Source organism: Lepidochelys olivacea, assembly GCF_965140295.1.
Source record: "Lepidochelys olivacea isolate rLepOli2 genome assembly, chromosome: 1".
Classification (NCBI taxonomy): Eukaryota; Metazoa; Chordata; order Testudines; family Cheloniidae; genus Lepidochelys; species Lepidochelys olivacea.
Genome location: NC_140411.1, coordinates 110,702,651 through 110,721,248, shown reverse-complemented (window position 1 = coordinate 110,721,248; position 18,598 = coordinate 110,702,651). Strand labels below are relative to the sequence as shown.

The 18,598-nt window shown below is 45.0% G+C and overlaps 1 protein-coding gene across 3 annotated transcripts in view; it reads right to left on the bottom strand.

Moving 5' to 3' along the window:
* Positions 1-17,288, bottom strand: part of ARHGEF7 (Rho guanine nucleotide exchange factor 7) — a 202,299-nt gene extending 185,011 nt beyond the window's left edge. Inside the window, exon 1 of one of the 3 annotated variants that reach the window (XM_084638282.1) lies at positions 16,570-17,288. In XM_084638282.1, coding sequence (XP_084494408.1) covers positions 16,570-16,734 — 165 coding nt within the window. In that variant the 5' untranslated portion in view covers positions 16,735-17,288. The remainder of the gene's footprint in view (positions 1-16,569) is intronic. The other 2 variants (XM_084638279.1, XM_084638278.1) reach the window with 2 other exon arrangements.
* Between the last annotated feature and the right edge of the window lie 1,310 nt (positions 17,289-18,598).

The window sequence follows — 18,598 nt, the reverse complement described above, 5'->3', positions numbered from 1 at the left end:
TTAAATCATGGTTTAAATCACTAGTCATGAAGACTCGATTTAATCATGGTTTTCTACATAAAAGTGCATTCATGTTGGTTGTTATAACCTTAATACATATTCTTCACAACTCAGAGACAGATGTAGGTTTCATTTTTAGAAGATACACACTATACATTTTTAAACAGTGATTTATTTTGAAAACTTTTCAGATTAGTTTTACAGCTATATCAGAAAATGAATGATTACTTATTTCATATATCAAAGATAATTGAAGGAGATATTTATGAAGTCATTGGAAGGTGAACAATCTCCAATTCAACAGGTTAATCATTAATATTTGGAGGATTTTCTTGCCATGCTGTATTAGGAGGAGAACATCACCAGACAGACATTTACATTGTTTTATTTAACTAAAACAATAACGTTAAGGACTCTGGATTTTTTTCTTCAACAGCAAATATATAATATTTTAAGAAAACAAGCATATGTCCCTCACTTCTCACATTTATCTCCAGACTTCTTCTCCTTGTCCAGATCTATTCCACCCCCAACAATCTTCTATTAATTGAACTTTTTGAAACTTTGCACTTTTAGAGAGAGGTAAGGGATTGACTCTGTACATAAATTTGCAGAGGGACAGTAGAGTTGAGGTTTGTTATCTCTCACCTCTATATATTATTTATTTATTTAAAAACATTTTTGCCATTAACAAGCATATTACTTTTGGAGACACAAATCCACAGTTTGAGAACTGCAGAACTAAGCATCTCTGATCGTATCTTCTAGACTGAGCACTGAGTAGTGTGACAGGGTCGGGCCAGATGGCTATAGGAGAGTAACAGAAGGCAGATATATTAGCCCCACGCTAAGTAGGTCCCTTTTCCCTGGGTAAGGTAACAGGGAAGGTTCCAGAACAATTAGGAACCTTCTGGAGACAATTAAGGCAGGCTAATCAGGGCACCTGGGTTTTAAAAAGGAGCTCACTTCAGTTTGTGGTGTGCGTGTGAGGAGCTGGGAGCAGGAGGCACTAGGAGCTGAGGGTGAGAACGCGGACTATTGGAGGACTGAGGTGTACAAGCATTATCAGACACCAGGAGGAAGGTCCTATGGTGAGGATAAAGAAGATGTTGGGAGGAGGCCATGGGGAAGTAGCCCAGGGAGTTGTAGCTGTCACGCAGCTGTTCCAGGAGACACTCTAGACAGCTGCATTCCACAGGGCCCTGGGCTGGAACCCGGAGTAGAGGGCAGGCCCGGGTTCCCCCCAAATCCTCCCAACTCCTGTTCAGACACAGGAGGAGTCGACCTGGACAGTGGGTTCAGAAAAACGGCCAAGCTGAGGGCTGCCGTGAAGCTCCAAGGCGACCAAATCCACCAATAAGTGCAAGACCCACCAAGGTAGAGCAGGAACTTTGTCACAGTAGATAGAAAGATTAACCTAAATAATCTACACAGAAGCCTCTGGAACCCCATAAGATTGGATCCCTAATCCATGAACTATTGGAATTTATTTACAAAGCTTTTCTTAAACATTACATGAATATATTGTCTCATACTATAGAATTAGAATTTATAATCCCTATTCCATGATGAGATATCTTTGAACTATAATGTATCTTAATTAAAACTATCTTTAGATAGGTTTATTCCTCAAAAAGCATTTTATCAAAAAAATCCGATTTACATTTTAAAAAATCAGATTTTTTTTATTTAAAAAAAAAAAATCATTGATTTTTATCGACCCTGCCCTACTGAACACCAAAGGCCTACTGCAAACACTGAAGATGTGAGAGCTTCTCAAAGGAAAGGTAACAAAACTCCTTTATAATGGAAAGTGTGACACAACCTAAATATAAGGGCCCTGCCAGTTCCCCTCATCATTATTATAACACCTTGTAGTTTGTATTTACTGCCTCATTGTTACTTTGGGACCTAACTTCCATTCAAATGAATTCCTATTTCCTCCCCTCAGGCACTTGAAAGTAAGGATTCTTTATTGTAATGGAAATATGTTATATAAACATGTTAGGGAATATCTCTGGCTTTGGGGTCAGAGATAATATTAGCATAACGGGTGTGCTCTGTGATTCTGGATCAGTGACATTTGCTGCAAAATTTCAAATTTTGAAAGAAGCAGCAAAATTCAACATTTTGGATGCAGAATTCTCCATTCTGCAGCAGCCAGGCACCGCACGTTTGGTTTTCCTTCTCCATGCCCCAGTCTGCCCGAAGTTGCCTCTTTGTCTCCAGGTTCCCTTGAAAGGAGGAGCCATTTGGATTATTAACCTATGCTCCCACTCTACTGGCCTTAAAAGGGTAGCCCGAAGGAAAAGGAGATTTCTTTCCAACCTTTGCAGCCATCAGTCTATACAGAGCAGGACAGATCCAGCACATCATACAGGTTGCTCTGAACACAATTGGGGCACTGGAACCGCCGCTGTACTTCTCCAAAGAGGTATGGAGGGAACTATTCACGGTTCCATGGATCTTGTTAGTGAGCCCAGGATTGCCAAATCTGACCAGAAGCCAGGGAGCAGAGCTCCCTAGGGTGCCAGCTGGAGTACATTTCTGACCTATTGCCAACTCTCATGATTTTACCACAAGCCTCATGATATTTGGTGTTCTTCTTAAAGCCCCTGCTCCAGAACCAAGTGGCTGCATGAGCATCTCAACTTTCATTTTTTTTAAAAGTCATTTTTTTGGAGAAAAGCTTGAAAAATGTGACCTCTACAGGCTCAAAAGCCGGAAAGTAAATAAAAAGAACCCAAATTGTATTATTTTTGAAAATCTTAATTTTTAAGTCATTCTCGTGAGTTTCTGAGGCTTGATTTTTGAACATCTGACGTCTGCACACTGTGGTCTGCCCGCCAGTGAGTCAAGAAGCCAGGGCTGTAGGCTTCCTTAGGCAGCCAGAAAGCTGACACTGGCTCAAAGCTCCCTCTTTTCCTCTCACAGATGGAGGGTGTTCTGAATCTGAGCTGGGTAACACTGGGGCAACTGAGAACCCAGAAGCTAAGGAGAGAGGATCCCCTCTGTCCTCCTGGTAGGGAGAGGAGACGGCTGAACCAGGCTTGTCTGGAAAGCACTGTGGCAGCCAGGGTCCAGGGAAGCAATACGAATGAGAACAATACCAATAAAATAATTTCTCTCGCAGCACAGGCACCAGCTTCCTCCTTTCCCTGGGGGGCTCAACCCCAGCCCTCCCCACACCCCTTCCCCCAAGGCCCCGCCTCTGCCCTGCCTCTTCCTACCCCCACTCCGCTCCCACTCAGTTCCGCCCCTTCCCCAGAGCGCGCCCTGTCCCTGCTCCTCCCCTCCCCCACAGCGCCTCCTGCCCACCGTGGACCAGCTGATCGCAGCCAGGGGAAGGTGCTGGGTGGGAGGGGGAGGAATTGATCAGCAGGGCCGCCAGTGGATGGGAGGTCTTGGGGGTTGAGAGGGGGTGCTGGTTGCCTGTTGGGTGCAAAGCACCCACTATTTTTTTTCCGTGGTGTTCCAGGGCTGAAGCACCTACGAAGTCAGCACTTGTGTCTTGCAGTATTTGTCACAAAAGTATTTTCCCCACTCAGTATTTTCAGGGTTTGGGGAGAGGGGGTTCTCCATGACTCCCCAAGCCTCAACAGCCCTGATGTTACCAGGAACCACACCCACCCTTTTTGAAAAGACCCATTTTTCAAAGAAGAGCCACCAAAGCCAGCTGGAAGCTCCCTTCTTCTCTGGTACACATTCAGTACTTCCTTGGCTGACGCCACAGTCGCCTAAGCCCGGGGAACCATGGAGAGGAGCCACTGTGGAAATGGCAATGTACCACCCCCTCTATCTGTGTCTGCTAGATTCTCATCCCCTCTAGCCACAGGGATGAAGGGGACAAAAAGGCTCTAAATGTGCTATGAATGAGTCCTTAACAACATCAAGCTGTCATTTTTGTTAGCCTTTGGAGCAGCTGTAAAACACAGGCAATAAAATACTTTCTGTAAATTATGTGGGCCACATTATGGCCAATGCAGAGAAAGTGGTAACAAGTGCACAAAGTACAGCAAAAGCAGAGCTAATCTGCACAGGGAATCCTAGTGCAGAGGCACAGATAACCTCCTTGGGAGGCTAGTAAGGACTATTGCCAGGAGAGAGACCATACGTGCAGAAATACGCAAACATGTCTCCTGTTTCCTAGGTCCAACCCTGCTATGTCTCTCAACTACTGTGCTAAGGGCCTGCAAAGTGTTTCTCTGTGGATTTCAGCGGGGGGGGGGGGGGGGGGAAGGAGGACAGAATATCCTCTTGGTGCTAATCTGTATGGTACAGACCTCAGGTGATGATAGTCTGATGCCCTGATCAATGTCACAGGGACCAACCGGCTACATTTTCTGTGCCCCCCACAATCTGCTCTCAGGTAGCACTATAAACTCACACTGTACACAACAGTACCAGGCTTCCCCACCAAAAATGTCATTGCTTTCTAGCTCAATACACCTCCAAATGCCATTCTCTTCTGATTCCTAACCACCTTCTCTTTCTTCCTCCCAAAGCCTCAAAACACTAGACTCTGTCCTCAGACTTGCGTAACTGACAGAAAAATGTGGCCCCAAGAATTCAGTGTGAAATCAGAGACAAATGATCGTTACCGGTTTCAAACATCATTCTCATTTTGCCAATCACAAATTAGCTGCCTGCAAGGAGAACAGTTAAGGGAAAGCGGCTGTGCATGAATGCTTGGGTTCCCTTTATGGGAAGTGATTGTGCATAAATGCTTGTGCTCCAATTAAATGGACACCCAGTGCTACGTTTGTTTTCTATGGGTCATTAGCAAATTAAATTATTTTTGTTCGAAAATTAAAACTCGAGACATTTATTTAGGCCAGAGACCTCACTCCTAAAGGGATTAGGAGGACTCAAATGTATTGGGCCCCTCAATCCTGATATTATCCCTTTAAATAACCAGATTAATTTTACTTTGGTGTCCAAGCTTTCCCATGTAGAAAATAAATTCTTATGAGTATAAATTTCCCTTGAGTCTCAACCAGCAAAAAAGTGGCTATCTATTCTTCCTAAACCTGACTCCGCTCTTCCCAAGATATGGTTGATGCAGAAACAGAAAGGGAAAGTGGCAAAGGTGGCTTCAAGTTATCTTTGCACCTCCTGTATTCTGTCATAGCCATACCCCTTCTCTCCCCAGCATGCCTCCTATTCAAAGGACTTCAAAGAGCCACCCCACTTGTGAAACCTCATTACACAGAATCATAGAAATGTAGGACTAGAGGGGACCTCGACAGGTCATCTAGTCCAGTACCCTTCACTGACACAGGACTAAATATTACCTAGACTATCCCTGACAGATGTTTGTCTCACCTGTTCTTAAAATCCGCCAATGACAGAAATTCCACAACCTCCCTAGGTAATTTGTACCAGTGATCAATTACCTTTGCCGTTAGGAAGTTTTTCGTAATGTGTAACCTAAGTCTCCCTTGCTGCAATTTAAGACAGTTATTTCTTGTCCTGTCCTCAGTAGATATAGAGAACAATTTATCACCTTCTTATTATAACAAACTTTTATGTACTCGAAGACTGTTTTCATGTCCCCTCTCAGTCGTCTCTTCTCCAAGCTAAACAAACCCAATTTTTTCAACCTTTCCTCATAGGTCATATTTTCTAGACCTTTAATCATTTTTGTTGCTCTTCTCTGGACTTTCTCCAGTTTATCCACATCTTTCTCAAAGTGTGGTGCCCTAAACTGGACACAGTACTCCAGGTGAGGCCTTATCAGTGCTGAGTGGAATGGAAGTATTACCTCCCATGTCTTGCTTACAACACTAATACATCCCAGAATGATGTTCACTTTTTTTGCAACAGTACTATGTCGTTGCCTCATATTTAATTTGTTATCCACTATACTGCCCAGATCTTTTTCTGCAGCACTCCTTCCTAAGCAGTCATTTCCTATTTTGTATTTGTGCAATTGACTTTCCTTCCCAAGTAAAGTACTTTGTGTTTGTCCTTATTGAATTTCATCCTATTTATTTCAGACCATTTCTCCAACTTGTCAAGATAATTTTGAATTCTAATCCTGTCCTTCAAATGCTTGCACCCTCTCCCAGCTTGGTAATGTCCACAAACTTTATAAGTGTATTCTCTATGCCATTATCCAAATCATTTATGAAGATACTGAGTAGAACCGGGCAAAGGACATATCCCTGCAGGATTCCACTCAATGTACCCTTCAAGTGTGACTGTGAATCATTGATAACTACTCTCTGAGTACAATTTTCAAATCAGTTGTGCATCTACCTTATAGTAGGCTCATCTAGGCTACATTTCTCTAGTTGGCTTATGTGAGACAGTATCAAAAGCCTTACTGAAGTCGTGATATATCACATCCACTGCTTCTCACCATCTTCTTTACCCTGTCAACGAAGGATATTAGGTTGGTTTGACAAGATTTGTTCTTGACAAATCCATGTTGACTATTACTTATCAACTTATTATCTTCTAGATGATTACGAATTTGATTGTTTATTTGCTCTTTTATCTTTCCAGATACCAAAGTTAGACTGGTCTATAATTCCCTGGGTTGTCCTTATTCCCTTTTTTATAGGTAGGGTGCTATATTTGCCCTTTTCCAGTCCTTTGTGATCTCTCCTGTCCTCCATGAGTTCTCAGATATAATAGCTAATGGCTCAGAGATCTCCTTTTCAGCCAATTCCTTAACTATTCTAGAGTATATTTCTTCAAGCCCTGGCAACTTGAAGACATCTAATTTGTCTAAGCAATTCTTAACTTGTTCTTTCCCTATTTTTGCCTCATATCCTACCCCATTTACATTGATGTTCACTATGTTAGTTTTCCTATCACTGCCAACCTTTTTGATGAAAACTGAAACAAAAAAGGAATTTAACACTTCGGCCATTGCTGTGTTTTCTATTATCGTTTTTCCCTCCTCATTGAATAATGGTCCTACTCTGTCTTGGTCTTCCTCTTGCTTCTAATGTATTTGTAAAATATTTCTTGTTACCCTTTATGTCCCTAGCTAGTTTAATCATGTTTTGTACGTTGGCCTTTCTAATTTTGTCTCTACATGCTTGTGGTGTTGTGTTTTTTTTATATTCATCCTTCGTAATTTGACCTAGTTTCCACTTTTTTGTATGACTTTTTGAGTTTCAGTTTGTTGAAGAACTCCTTGTTAAGCCAGGGTGGTCTCTTAACATATTTCCTATCTTTCCTACGCATTGGGATAGTTTGCTCTTGTACCCTTAATGTTTCTTTAAAAAACTGTCAACTTTTCTGAACTCTTTTTTCCCTTAGACTTGCTTCCCATGGGCTCTCAATGACCAATTCTCTGAATTTGCTAAAGCCTTCCTTCTTGAAGTCCTTTATTCTACTGTTTCCCCTCCTTCCATTCCTTAGAATCATGAACTCTTATCATTTCAAGATCATTTTCACTCAAGCTGCCTTCCACCTTCAAATTCTCAACCAATTCCTCCCTATGTGTCAGAATCAAATCTAGAGCCTCTCTACCTTTTCTAATAAAAAGTTGTCTCCAATGCATTCCAAGAACTTGTTGGATACGTTGTGCCCTTCTGTATTATTTTCCCAACAGATGTCTGGGTAGTTGAAGTCCCCCATCAATACCAAGTCCTGTGCTTTGGATGATTCTGTTAGTTGTGGAGGAGCACAATAAAGGTGTCAGGTCACAATGAGGAATCCCTGTGTCTTTTCCTCAGCATGACAGTTAGCTGAATAAGAGTCTCTTTGGAATAATGCTCTTTATAAATAGGCACAACAGACTACAAGTGAAAGTACAAGAAAACTTAGTGGAGTATGACAAGGAACGTTCCCACTTTAGTTTTAATCCTTATATACAGTATCAAAAGTGGGTCAACTGGTCTGAGACGGAGCAACTTATTTGGAAAACGGTCCACATAATGAAAGGTATCTCCACTGCAACTTTTATGAACAGTTCCCTCCCTCCTACTATCAGTATAATTCTAATTTAAAATACATGGTTGAAATGCTGTAATTTGAAGCCATGGCTTTTCAGTCAAACAATTGCTAACATTGATGGTGATGCATGTGAAAAGATCCCTACTCTTTCAAAGAGAATAACTCCCCAATATAAACATATGTGCTCCAAAAAGCTTGTAACAATTTTCTTTTAAGAACTGTTTTTTCTTTCATTCATTTCCCATATTCAAGTCAAAGCTTTCAGCAGAAACAGCACACACTTTTCTGTTTAGCATTGACACGTTTTGTTCTGAAATGCAGGGAGGACCGTGATCTGACATGAAAGCTTAAAAATAAGAGACACCATCAATAGTAACAATGCTTTCCTAATTTTTTCAATGTACACTTCTTGAAATCTGGTAAGTTTACAATCTTCTTGTGTTGAAAACAGAATATAGTTTTAATGTGAAAATAATTTAACCATAACTTTCTGAAAGGAAACTCTACTTGTTATTCTCTCTATGATGTGGTATATTTACTGTAAACAAAAAGGTCAGGCCACCTACTATCAAAATCCATTGACTTGTTTCTCTACTTAAGACAAACCTGTTTTTTGAGCTTTTTGCCTTTTAATGGGCACACTGCCTTTGTTTATTATACTTCTGTTTTCACTAATTTTTATTATGGTGCCCAAAGGCCTTAAAAGCAGGGCATTAAAAAAGTATTAATATGGTTCTATGTAATTTTCTCTTCAATCCCTCTCCCCAGGCAGATGTCTTCTAAACACATACTATTTTCTAAAAGCATTTTCTAAAAAGCAGCTGATTAACAAACATTCTATTTAGATCCTCTCCGGCTGATCTGTCATTTATTTTCCATACGTCCCATCTGTTTTTAATTACGAGGGGTATTTGCATGAAAATGAGGTCTGTGTTTCTTAGTAGTCTGTTCATATTGTTTATGCCTAGTGAGTCACAATCCTAACTCTTTGGGGAAGTGAAAGAGTCTTAGGCCTTTTCTACACTACAGAGTTTTGTTAATGCAAGTTAAGCAGACGATCAAAAAACATAATTCAATCGTTTGTGTATGTTCACACAATGCTTCTTCTGTCGGTGGAGCACGCCCACAATTGGTGCTCTAGCATCGACAGAGAGAGCAGTGCACTGTGGGTATTTATCTCACTGTGCTACTCACCACCTTCTGCAGCCTGGAGTTGTGGGAAGGCAGAATGGATTTCAGTGCATCATGGGTGAGGGCTCAATGTCCCATGATGCAGTTTTTTTCCATCCCATGATTCCCTGGGCTTCCGACTGTGTTTCATAGCATTTTTCAACAGCCCCTGTTTACTGTGCGCCCACCTTCTCTGTCTGAAAGGATAGATCCTGCACTGCTCTCTGCTATTGTGGTCACTGTTATGAACACATCATGGCTGGTCATGAGGACTGAATCCGTCTAACCTGCTGTGTGCCATTGAAAGAAACACCACCAGAGTACTTTTGGCATTCACGGAGAAGCTGCACATAGTGGACCATCGCTTTTGGGCTTGGGAAACAAGCACTGAGTGGTGGGATCGCATCATTGTGCAGGTCTGGGGTGATGAACAATGGCTGCAGAACTTTCAGATGCAGAAAGCCACCTTCTTGGAACTGTGTGTGGTGCTCACACTGGCACTGCGGCGCAAGAACATCAAAATGAGAGCTGCTTTCTTGGTGAAGAAGTGTGTGGCGACCGCTGTGTGGAAGCTGGCGACTCCAAAAGTGCTACTGGTCGGTCACGCATCAGTTTAGAGCTGGGAAGTCCACCATTGGGGCTGCATTAAGGCAAGTGTGCAGGGCCACTAATCATATCCTGCTACGAAGAACTTTGGCTCTTGGCAATTTGCATGAAATGGTGGATGGCTTTGCAGAAATGGGTTTCCCTAACTGCGGAGGGGAGACAGATGGCACACGTATTCTAATTTTGACACTGGACCACCTTGCGACGGAATACATCAACAGGAATGAGTACTTCTCCATAGTGTTGCAGGCGCTTGTTCATCACCGTGAGCATTTTACTGACATTAACGTGGAGTGGTCAGGGAAGGTGCACGATGCATGCATCTTCAGGAACACTGGCCTGTACAGAAAGCTGGAAGCAGGGACTTTCTTTCCAGACCAGAAGATTCCAATGGACGATATTGAAATGTCCATGGTGATCCTGGGAGACGCAGCCTACCCCTTACTCCAATGGCTCATGAAGCCTTACACGGGAAGCCTAGACAGCAGCAACTAGGAGTGCTTCAATAATAGGCTGAGCAGGTGCAGAATGACCATAGAATGTGTCTTTGGCAGATTAAAAGCACACTGGCGCTGCCTTTATGGCAGGTTAGACCTAAACGAGGAAAATATTCCCATGGTCATAGCAGCCTGCTGTGTGTTCCATAATACTTGTGAAGCTAAGGCTGAGAAATTTCCCCCGGGGTAGAGCGTGGAAGCGGATCACCTGGTGGCTAATTTTGAGCTGCCAGATATCAGAGCTATTAGAGGGGCACAAGAGGGGTCTATTTGAAAGAGGGAGGCTTTGAGGCACCATTTTGACAATCAGCTCCAGTAATGAGTCATTCTATACCGCACTCTGCCATGCTTTGTTAACTTGCCGCCTTGCATGAAAATTTTTACTCAGCAAATTGTCAAATTGCCACTGTGTATTCATTCCAGCAGCAATCACTGTGTTTTGGAGACAAATAAAGATTGGTTATCGTTCAGCAAGTTTGTTTTTATTAAATACCAATAAACAACACACAAAAAAAGCTTGGTAGGAAGGGAGATAACAATGAAGGGCAGTGTAGGCTCTCATAGCTGTGTGTAAGTCCAGCAATCATTTTGGAAGCTGTTCAAAGAGGTGGAGGGACCAGGGTACCAAGATGGGCTGGGAAGTTGCAAGGAATGTGTGGGAGGAGTTTGGGGAGGGCATGGCAAGCAGTTCTGTATCATCTGCAGGGGGGTCGAGCACACTAATTCTGCCTGCAGTGTGATTAGGAACTTCGACATCTCTGTTTGCTCCTCCATCACTTTTATCATCTGCTCCTGGCCCATTAAAATTCACTCCTGGCTCTCCTTTCTGTCCTGCTCGTCTATTTTATAATTTTCTTTTAAAGTCTCTCTCCACTCCCTGTGTTCTTGTTTTTCGGCCTCTGAAGATTGGAGCACCTCTCAAAACATGTCCTCCTTGCACCTCCTTGATTGCTTCCTTATCTGGCAGAGGTGCTCCGCTGGTGTGTAGTGGGTTCCACTGAAGTCCACATCTGCAGAAGCACAAGAAACAAGAAACAGAAGCATGAATTTTAGTGCACACACCACATTGACTCATTATAGTAAAATGCACCTTTTAAAAAATACGAATCAGTTTCTCACTGTCTCTTGGCAAGCATACACCTTGGTGAACACCTTAAATATGGTGAGTTCAGCCCAGGGCGGGGGGAGGGGGAGGCGCTTAAGATGGGGCAAAGGGTCTTGGTGTTTTTTTAAGGGGATCACTACAGGTGACTAGGGACAATATTGTAAATTCTGCTGCCATTTTCACAGGCAGGGGTCACTGAAGACGGTATTTCACTCCTGAGGGTAAGGAAGGATGCAAGGGTGCATCTCTTGCATGAGTGTGGCTTCAGACCAGATCCCTATGCTGCTCGCCTGTGTGCCACTTTGGTTACCGCACAAGTGATTGCCGATTGGCAAGGGAAAGTTTCCTACAATTGGGGAAGGAACAAAGCAGCTCTGCCAAGGAACCTTCAGCAGAGGATTAGCGAGTACCTCCAGGGAAGTTTCCTAGAGATCTCTCTGGAGGATTCCCATGAAATCTCAGTGTGCATTAACACGCTGTTCCACCACACTGCTAAGCTACACAGGGGAACATGAAGCACAGACCAACACAGCTAGTCTTGTACGTTTATATCCCTTGACCCATTTCTAGCATATAACAAAGCAAAGGACAACTCTATTTCATATAACCGAGCAGCAACAACTCAAAAAGGTCACTTACCAGAGCTCCCCTCTCCTGCATCATGCACGCCAGAGACAGACTGCTGGGACTGGCTAGACCCCTCCGGAGTGGAAAAGAGTTCCTGACTCGCCACGCCACTGGATGACCCTTCCGGGTGCTCCATGTCGTCTTCCAACTCGACCTCCTTGTCCACCACTTCCTCATCGGAGTTGAGTCCACTGTCTCCAGCCCCACAAAGTATCCACAGGGCTCTTGGTGGTGAAAATGGGGTCACCACCGAGGATGGCATCCCATTCCTTATAGAAGCGGCAAATCTTTGGCCCAGCACCGGAGTGACGGTTTGACTCCCTTGCCTACTGGTACGCCTGCCTCAGCTCCTTTATCTTTGCACGACATTGATGTGTGTCCCATTTGTAGCTCTTATCCAACATGCCACAAGAAATCTGACTGTAGGTATCAAAGTTCCTACAGCTAGAGTGGAGCTGGGACTGCACAGCCTCCTCTCCCCACAGCGCCAGCAGATCTAACAACTCAGGTGTGCGCCAAATGGGAGAGCGTTTGCTGCAGGGAGTCGCCATGGCCAGCTGGGAAGATGAGATGTGAGCTGTCCATGCCAAACAAACAGGAAGTGGAATTTCAAAAATTCCCTGGACTTTAATGCCTGTGTACCTGGGTGCAGGGCAGCCGAGTTCTAACTGCTGACCAGAGCAGTCAATATGGAACACCCTCAAGGAGGCCATTTACAGCAACATAACCAAGCTCAGTGTTTACACTGAGCCTCTGTCGATATAACTTTGCCACCAAAAGCTTTATGCCTCTCATCAAGGTGGTTTTATTTTTGTCGGCAAAGCAGGAGGGTTTTGTCAGTGGAAGGAGCACTGTAGTGTGTACACCTCCACTGTTTTGTCGATGGAAGCTGACTTCTGTCGACAAAACTCTGTAGTGTAGACATGCCCTTAATTTATGGGCCCAATCCTACATTTCTTGGGCCCCCAAAATGCCCATTTAAATCAGTAGGCTTTTGGGTGCCAAGGAGTAAATTACCAAGGGCCAGATCTGAAAAGAACTCTGTATGTGTCTGGTGCTATATTAATTACTGTTAGTAGTAGTAATAATGTTGCAAACAGAATGATAACAGGAGAAGAACATCAACTCTTAAAAACAATTATTCTGTTCTCTTGCAGATGGTTCTAGTAAAAAAAAAAAAGAATGTGAATTAGAGAAAATGGAGCCAATCCTACATTTCTTGTGCACCACAACTCCTATTGCTGGCAATGTGTGATATGTGTTCGGAATTTAAACAGAATCTTTAAAATGTTGACATGGAGCATTAGTAAAGTGTTTTGAGTGTAGTTTTTTGGATATGCAAGTACAGTATGAGTGAAAATCATCCCTTCCCCCATAATGAATAAATTAATGGGATTTATTCAGGAAAGTAACTGAGGATTAGGGGGAAACAATCCACACCCACCCCCAAAATGAGAAAACCACAGCTCCTATATGGCAGCTATTATAGCCAATGAATTGAAACTGCTATACAACCCCCTAAACCAATTGTTTTCAACCTTTTTTTCATTTGAGGACCCCTAAAAAATTTTGAATGGAGGTGCAGACCCCGGTGGAAATCTTAGACATAGTCTCTGGACCCCGCCGTGGTTTGCAGACCACAGCTTGAAAACCACTGCCCTACACAGTGGCTCCAAGCCACTAGATCTATCAACGTGTGGGTCCAATAGGCTCTTCCTGAGTCCCCCCCTTAGCAGAGACCTAGTCACCGCTATTTCAGAGCTCCCTGCGCAGCACACAGGGAATGTGAATGGCCCTCTATGCAGTTGACCAAGTACTGTGCCTTACTGCACAGCCCTACTGCAGAGCTTAAGTGTGATGGAGAGCCTTGAATGGGCCCTCCATGGGGGAGTGAGTTTCGTCCTGTCTGAACACTTGTGTGACGTTGTTGGTTCAAGTTACTCTGGCACCTGGTATAAAAATGGCAGATAGTCTGTCATTTGCGTGAACAGTTCAATCCCCAATTCTGTGGCACTCGTGTAGAATTCATGCACTCTCTGAAGATATTTTTCTCTTCCATTCCGCTTTCTTAATTATTATTATTTATATTACAGTAGCATCTAATGGCCCCAGTTAAGTTCAGGGTCCCATTGTGCGAGGCTCTGTATATACATATAGTAAGAGATAGTCCGTGCCTCAAAGAATCTAAAGCTTTGACCCAGCAAAGACTTACTCTGGGATTACGCACAGAGTGGAAAATTAAACCAGGGGTGAATCTCTGCAGCATTGGATCCTACACAGACAAGATACGGGGTTGGAGAAAGGAAGTACTATCCCCTACATTTTACAGATGGGCAACTGAGGCACAGAGCAATTAGCTCGCTGATGTGCTGTGACCATTCCTTATCACATTGCTCATGTGCATCTCATTGATATTTTGTGCTTCAGCCCTCTGTTTGTCACTTCCCCTTGTTGCCACGTCTCATCGTTAGATTGCATATGCTTTGAATCAGAGATCAAACATTTTTTGGTTATGTGTACAGTGCCTAGCACAATGGGACCTAATCCCTGATTGGGGCTCCTGGGCACCACTGCAATGGCAATGCAAATAAAGAATAATAGTAATCTGTAGCAGAGACAAGACTTGACCTCAGATCTCTTCTATTTTAGTCCAGTGCCTTGACTACTAGACCATTCCGCCTCATTTATCATACTGTATTTTAAAATACAGGGGTTTCCCATTGGCCCACCAAACACTCTTCATCATTCTTTTCCTCATTATCTTGTATGGTATAAAAGCAAAGCTTTAACATAAGTGCTGATATGTATATCACAGTTTGCATATGTGCTCTGTAGAAAAAATAATATATATAATACCATGTCCATACAAACACTAATTCCTCTAATATTCTGAATACAAATTGGTAAATAAAGCCCCAATGTTTCAATTTGAACATTCCAAATACTGTAGCCTCTTTTGGGCATGGCATAAATCCTCTCTATTTGGAATACTAGAGAAATTATTGTATATACGTGTACATGGTGCATGAAAGTTACAGGATTTCACACCATATGTTTGTATTTTCCATACAACACAAAGCAAAACTGTAATGCCATTTTCATGTCACTCTGAAAAAAGTACGATCTTCTGAGTGATAGGTAAACAATAAAAGGCCCAAACAATACAAAAACAAACAGTCCTCATGAAAACTATTTCTAGTATTTAAAACCATTCCTCTACTGTTTACTGAGACGGGGTCACATTGCATCCTGTGCCGTTTGAAACATTTTTAGTATTCCAGATGTTATATGGACTGGTTTTGGAATGTCCTGAAGGAAGACTGAAACGGACACATTGGATTCTGCATACGTTTCTCCTTCACATACAGCTAGGATTTTAATATGAAGAGGCATTTTCTCCCCTATAAAATAATCTCACAAAAATTGTGAAACACAAAAAACCCAAAAACCTATGTACCCAGCTCACCATTTGAACACACACTGCTTGTTATCTCATCCACTCTCCCTGCTTATATTCACCTCTACTTAGGCCCCAATCCTGCCGTCGGGCGGATCCCTGTGCCTGCACAGAACCACTGGGGCTCCATTCAGGTGCACCCACAGAAATGAAATCAGGGCTTCTAACCGTAAATTATGCAGGACAAGGACTCTCTTCACAGCACCTCGCCCACTGATGGTACTCCAGAACCAATAATGATGACCACGGCGTATATTTAATACACTCTGCTTTATTATTTTCCGAAATAACCTCATGTCACCTGGTTCCTGCAGGAGGCTGCCTGATTGGGAAATTGTTTTTATCTGGCCATTTTAATAAACCAGTTCTGAGGCGACCACATAACAGCCACATACAAATAACCTCATTCCTACCCACGGGGCAGAATCTCCTCTTCTCCCGCACACGGGGGTGTGGGTGTGGGTGTGATTCCACAGCGCTGGACTAGCCCAGGCTCCTGTCCCTTTAAAAGTGACCTACGAGAGTCCAGGCTTCCTGGAAACTCTGTGCCTGCCTGCGGCCCCGCCTCTGCCCCAGCCCCGGGCAATGGCGCCTTCGCAGCGCTCCTGGCGGGAGGAGGTTGCCGTGCGGCTGGCTGGGGGAGGCGGCCGCATGCAGGGGGAAAGGCCGCCCGTTCCCTCTGGCGCTGCCCGTGCTCTCAAGGGTGGGGTGAGGGGGGATCAGTGCAACAAAGGAAAGCGCGTACAGCTAGTCCCGGCTCGGTTCGCTCCCCGGCCGGGGAGAGGGGAACCAGGGCGGGGACGTGTCTTCTCGGCTTCATCAGCCCATGTGGCCGCGTGCAGGAAGCACCGCGCGCTCTCGGCTGCGGCGCTTAAGCTTTGCCCCCACCCCACCCCACCCCACCCCAGCCGGGCGCCCCCTTCCTCCCCACGGAGCGGGCGGCGGTAGCGTCAGAGGCCGGGTCCGCACCCTCGGCTTGTGCCGGCAGCGGCTCAGCTGCCGGGGGAGCCGGGCTGCCTCGGACACCCGGCAGGGTGGATGCATTATTCAGCACACGGTGCATTGCGAGCTGCGGGAGCCGAGCTCCTGGGGGACTGTGCATGGGGCGGGTGTGGGTGGGTGTGTTCTCGGGTCCAAACACCCGCCAAGGCTGGGTGGGGGTGGGATTCAGGGGCAGAGGAACATGCACTTACTTTATCTATGGTGCCCGGGAGCAGGCGGTCCAGCAGCCGGCACAGCACCACCCCGTCTTTCAGAGACGACTGCAAAAACCCCTCGGGGTCCGAGATGGTCTTTTTGGGCGACTCCAGCACGCCCAGGGTGATCAGCCATGTAACGGTCTGCTCCGCCGAGTTCATGGCTGCTGCCGCCGCCGCGCGGAGAGTAAATCCCAGCGAGCGGGGGGGAAGCAATCGCGCGCCGGAGGAGGCTGTATTTGGCCTGCGGACCCCCCCCCGCTAGGATCCCCCACCCCGGGCTTGGGGGGTTTCACATTGGAGCAGCAGAGGCCGGGGCCGCCGCTCCCTCCTCCCTCGCCATGGAGCTGCTGCAGATGACGACTCGCTTGGCCAAATCCAGTGGGTCCAGTTTCGCTCGCTCGCTCGCTCGCTCTCGTGCGTGTTGGCAGCTTGTCCACTGCCTTTTCATTACACACACATGAACCTGCAGCGCCTCCTCCCCCCGCCGCGGCGGCTGCCTCCGCATGACATCACTGACAGCCGGCGGAGAAGAAAAGACGCCAGGCCTCTGCTCGGCACGCAGACCTGCGGCGGAGCCCGCGCCCCTCCAGCGGGCACGGCTCGCGCGGGGCCCGGCGGCTGCGGCAGGCGGCTCTCCCCTTCGCGCCGCGCGCCGCTTGCTGGCCCCTCGGCGGGGAGCTGCTGTCTCCCAGAGCGTGGCATCTGCCGCACACGGGATGCAAACGCCAGCCTTGCAGCTATTGTATAAATGCGTCCTGCGTAGGTAATAGGGACCGTGTGTGTGTGTGTGTGTGTGTTTCTGTAGGATGGATTCACACATATTACGTGGGGATGTGTGTTCCCATGCATATACATATACATAGTTATACACATCCCCAGTAACCACGGTCAGGTTTAGGCAGACACTGGGAGACCATTTAAATCCCCCCCTCTCCTCCCCTATATACATGGTGGCTAATATTGGTAATGTTTATCCTGGCCTTTTTCACCTAGAGGTAAAGTGGAGATTTGATCTTCAAATCGTGGCATCGTTCAGGATTTTTTTTTGGGGGGGGGGGGGAGGGTTGGCGTTCAAATAAGTATGTGTGCCATGTACTCTTTTACTACCCAGCAAGCCAACAGTTGCTGAGTGAACATTTTAATTCAGTGTGTCACCAGATGGATCCTAAACAGTGCAGAATGGACTCATAAATCTATCAGGAGTAGGTTTACGCATTATTGTGCTTGACCTTGGTAACGTTAACAACGATCTAACGTTGAACAAACAGTTTACGTTGTATGTGGCCCTCTAGTGGAGGGTTGGTTGATGCCACTTGATTGCAATCAGTGAACTCGCCATATAAAAGAGAACAGATGTATAAATAATGGTTTTGCATCATTTGATATTTCCAAGTGAAAGTGTTTTACTACTATTACATTTGAAGCAGTCGCTGACAGTGTTGCTTCTGGAGCCATACAGGCACTAAAAGAAACCTCCTGAAACAGCTTAACAAAGACTTCCACAAGAAAACTGCAGTTTTTTGAAGGAGAAGAATTGGTTAGACCAAGTCAGGCCTGCTCTATACTAAAATGTTAGGTAGAAGGAAGCCACCTTAAGTCGACCTGTTAATGTATGTGTCTACACTACTGGGTCCTTTACAGCGACCTAAGTCGCCTCTAATGTCGACTTCTGTAATCCAGTTCTGTGAGAGGCGTAGCATTTAATTCGCTTTTCATGGGTCGACTGCAAGGTAGTGCAGACGCAGTGTCAGTGATGTGCTGGGAAGGGCTTTCTGTGCACCCTTATTAACATTCGACCACCAAACAGAAAAGAGGATTGGGATGCTGTCTCTACTTTTGATAAAGCTGACCCATTCTGAACAATTGTCAAGTCCCTTTACAGAGTTGACATCCGTGGATTTCATAAAAATATTCCTGAGGAGTAGACTTTTTGTCTTTGGAATGTACCAAATTGTAACTGGTTGCAAAAATTACCAGGGAAGAATACCTCTAAACTCCCCTGCAAAGCTACACACATCTCTGT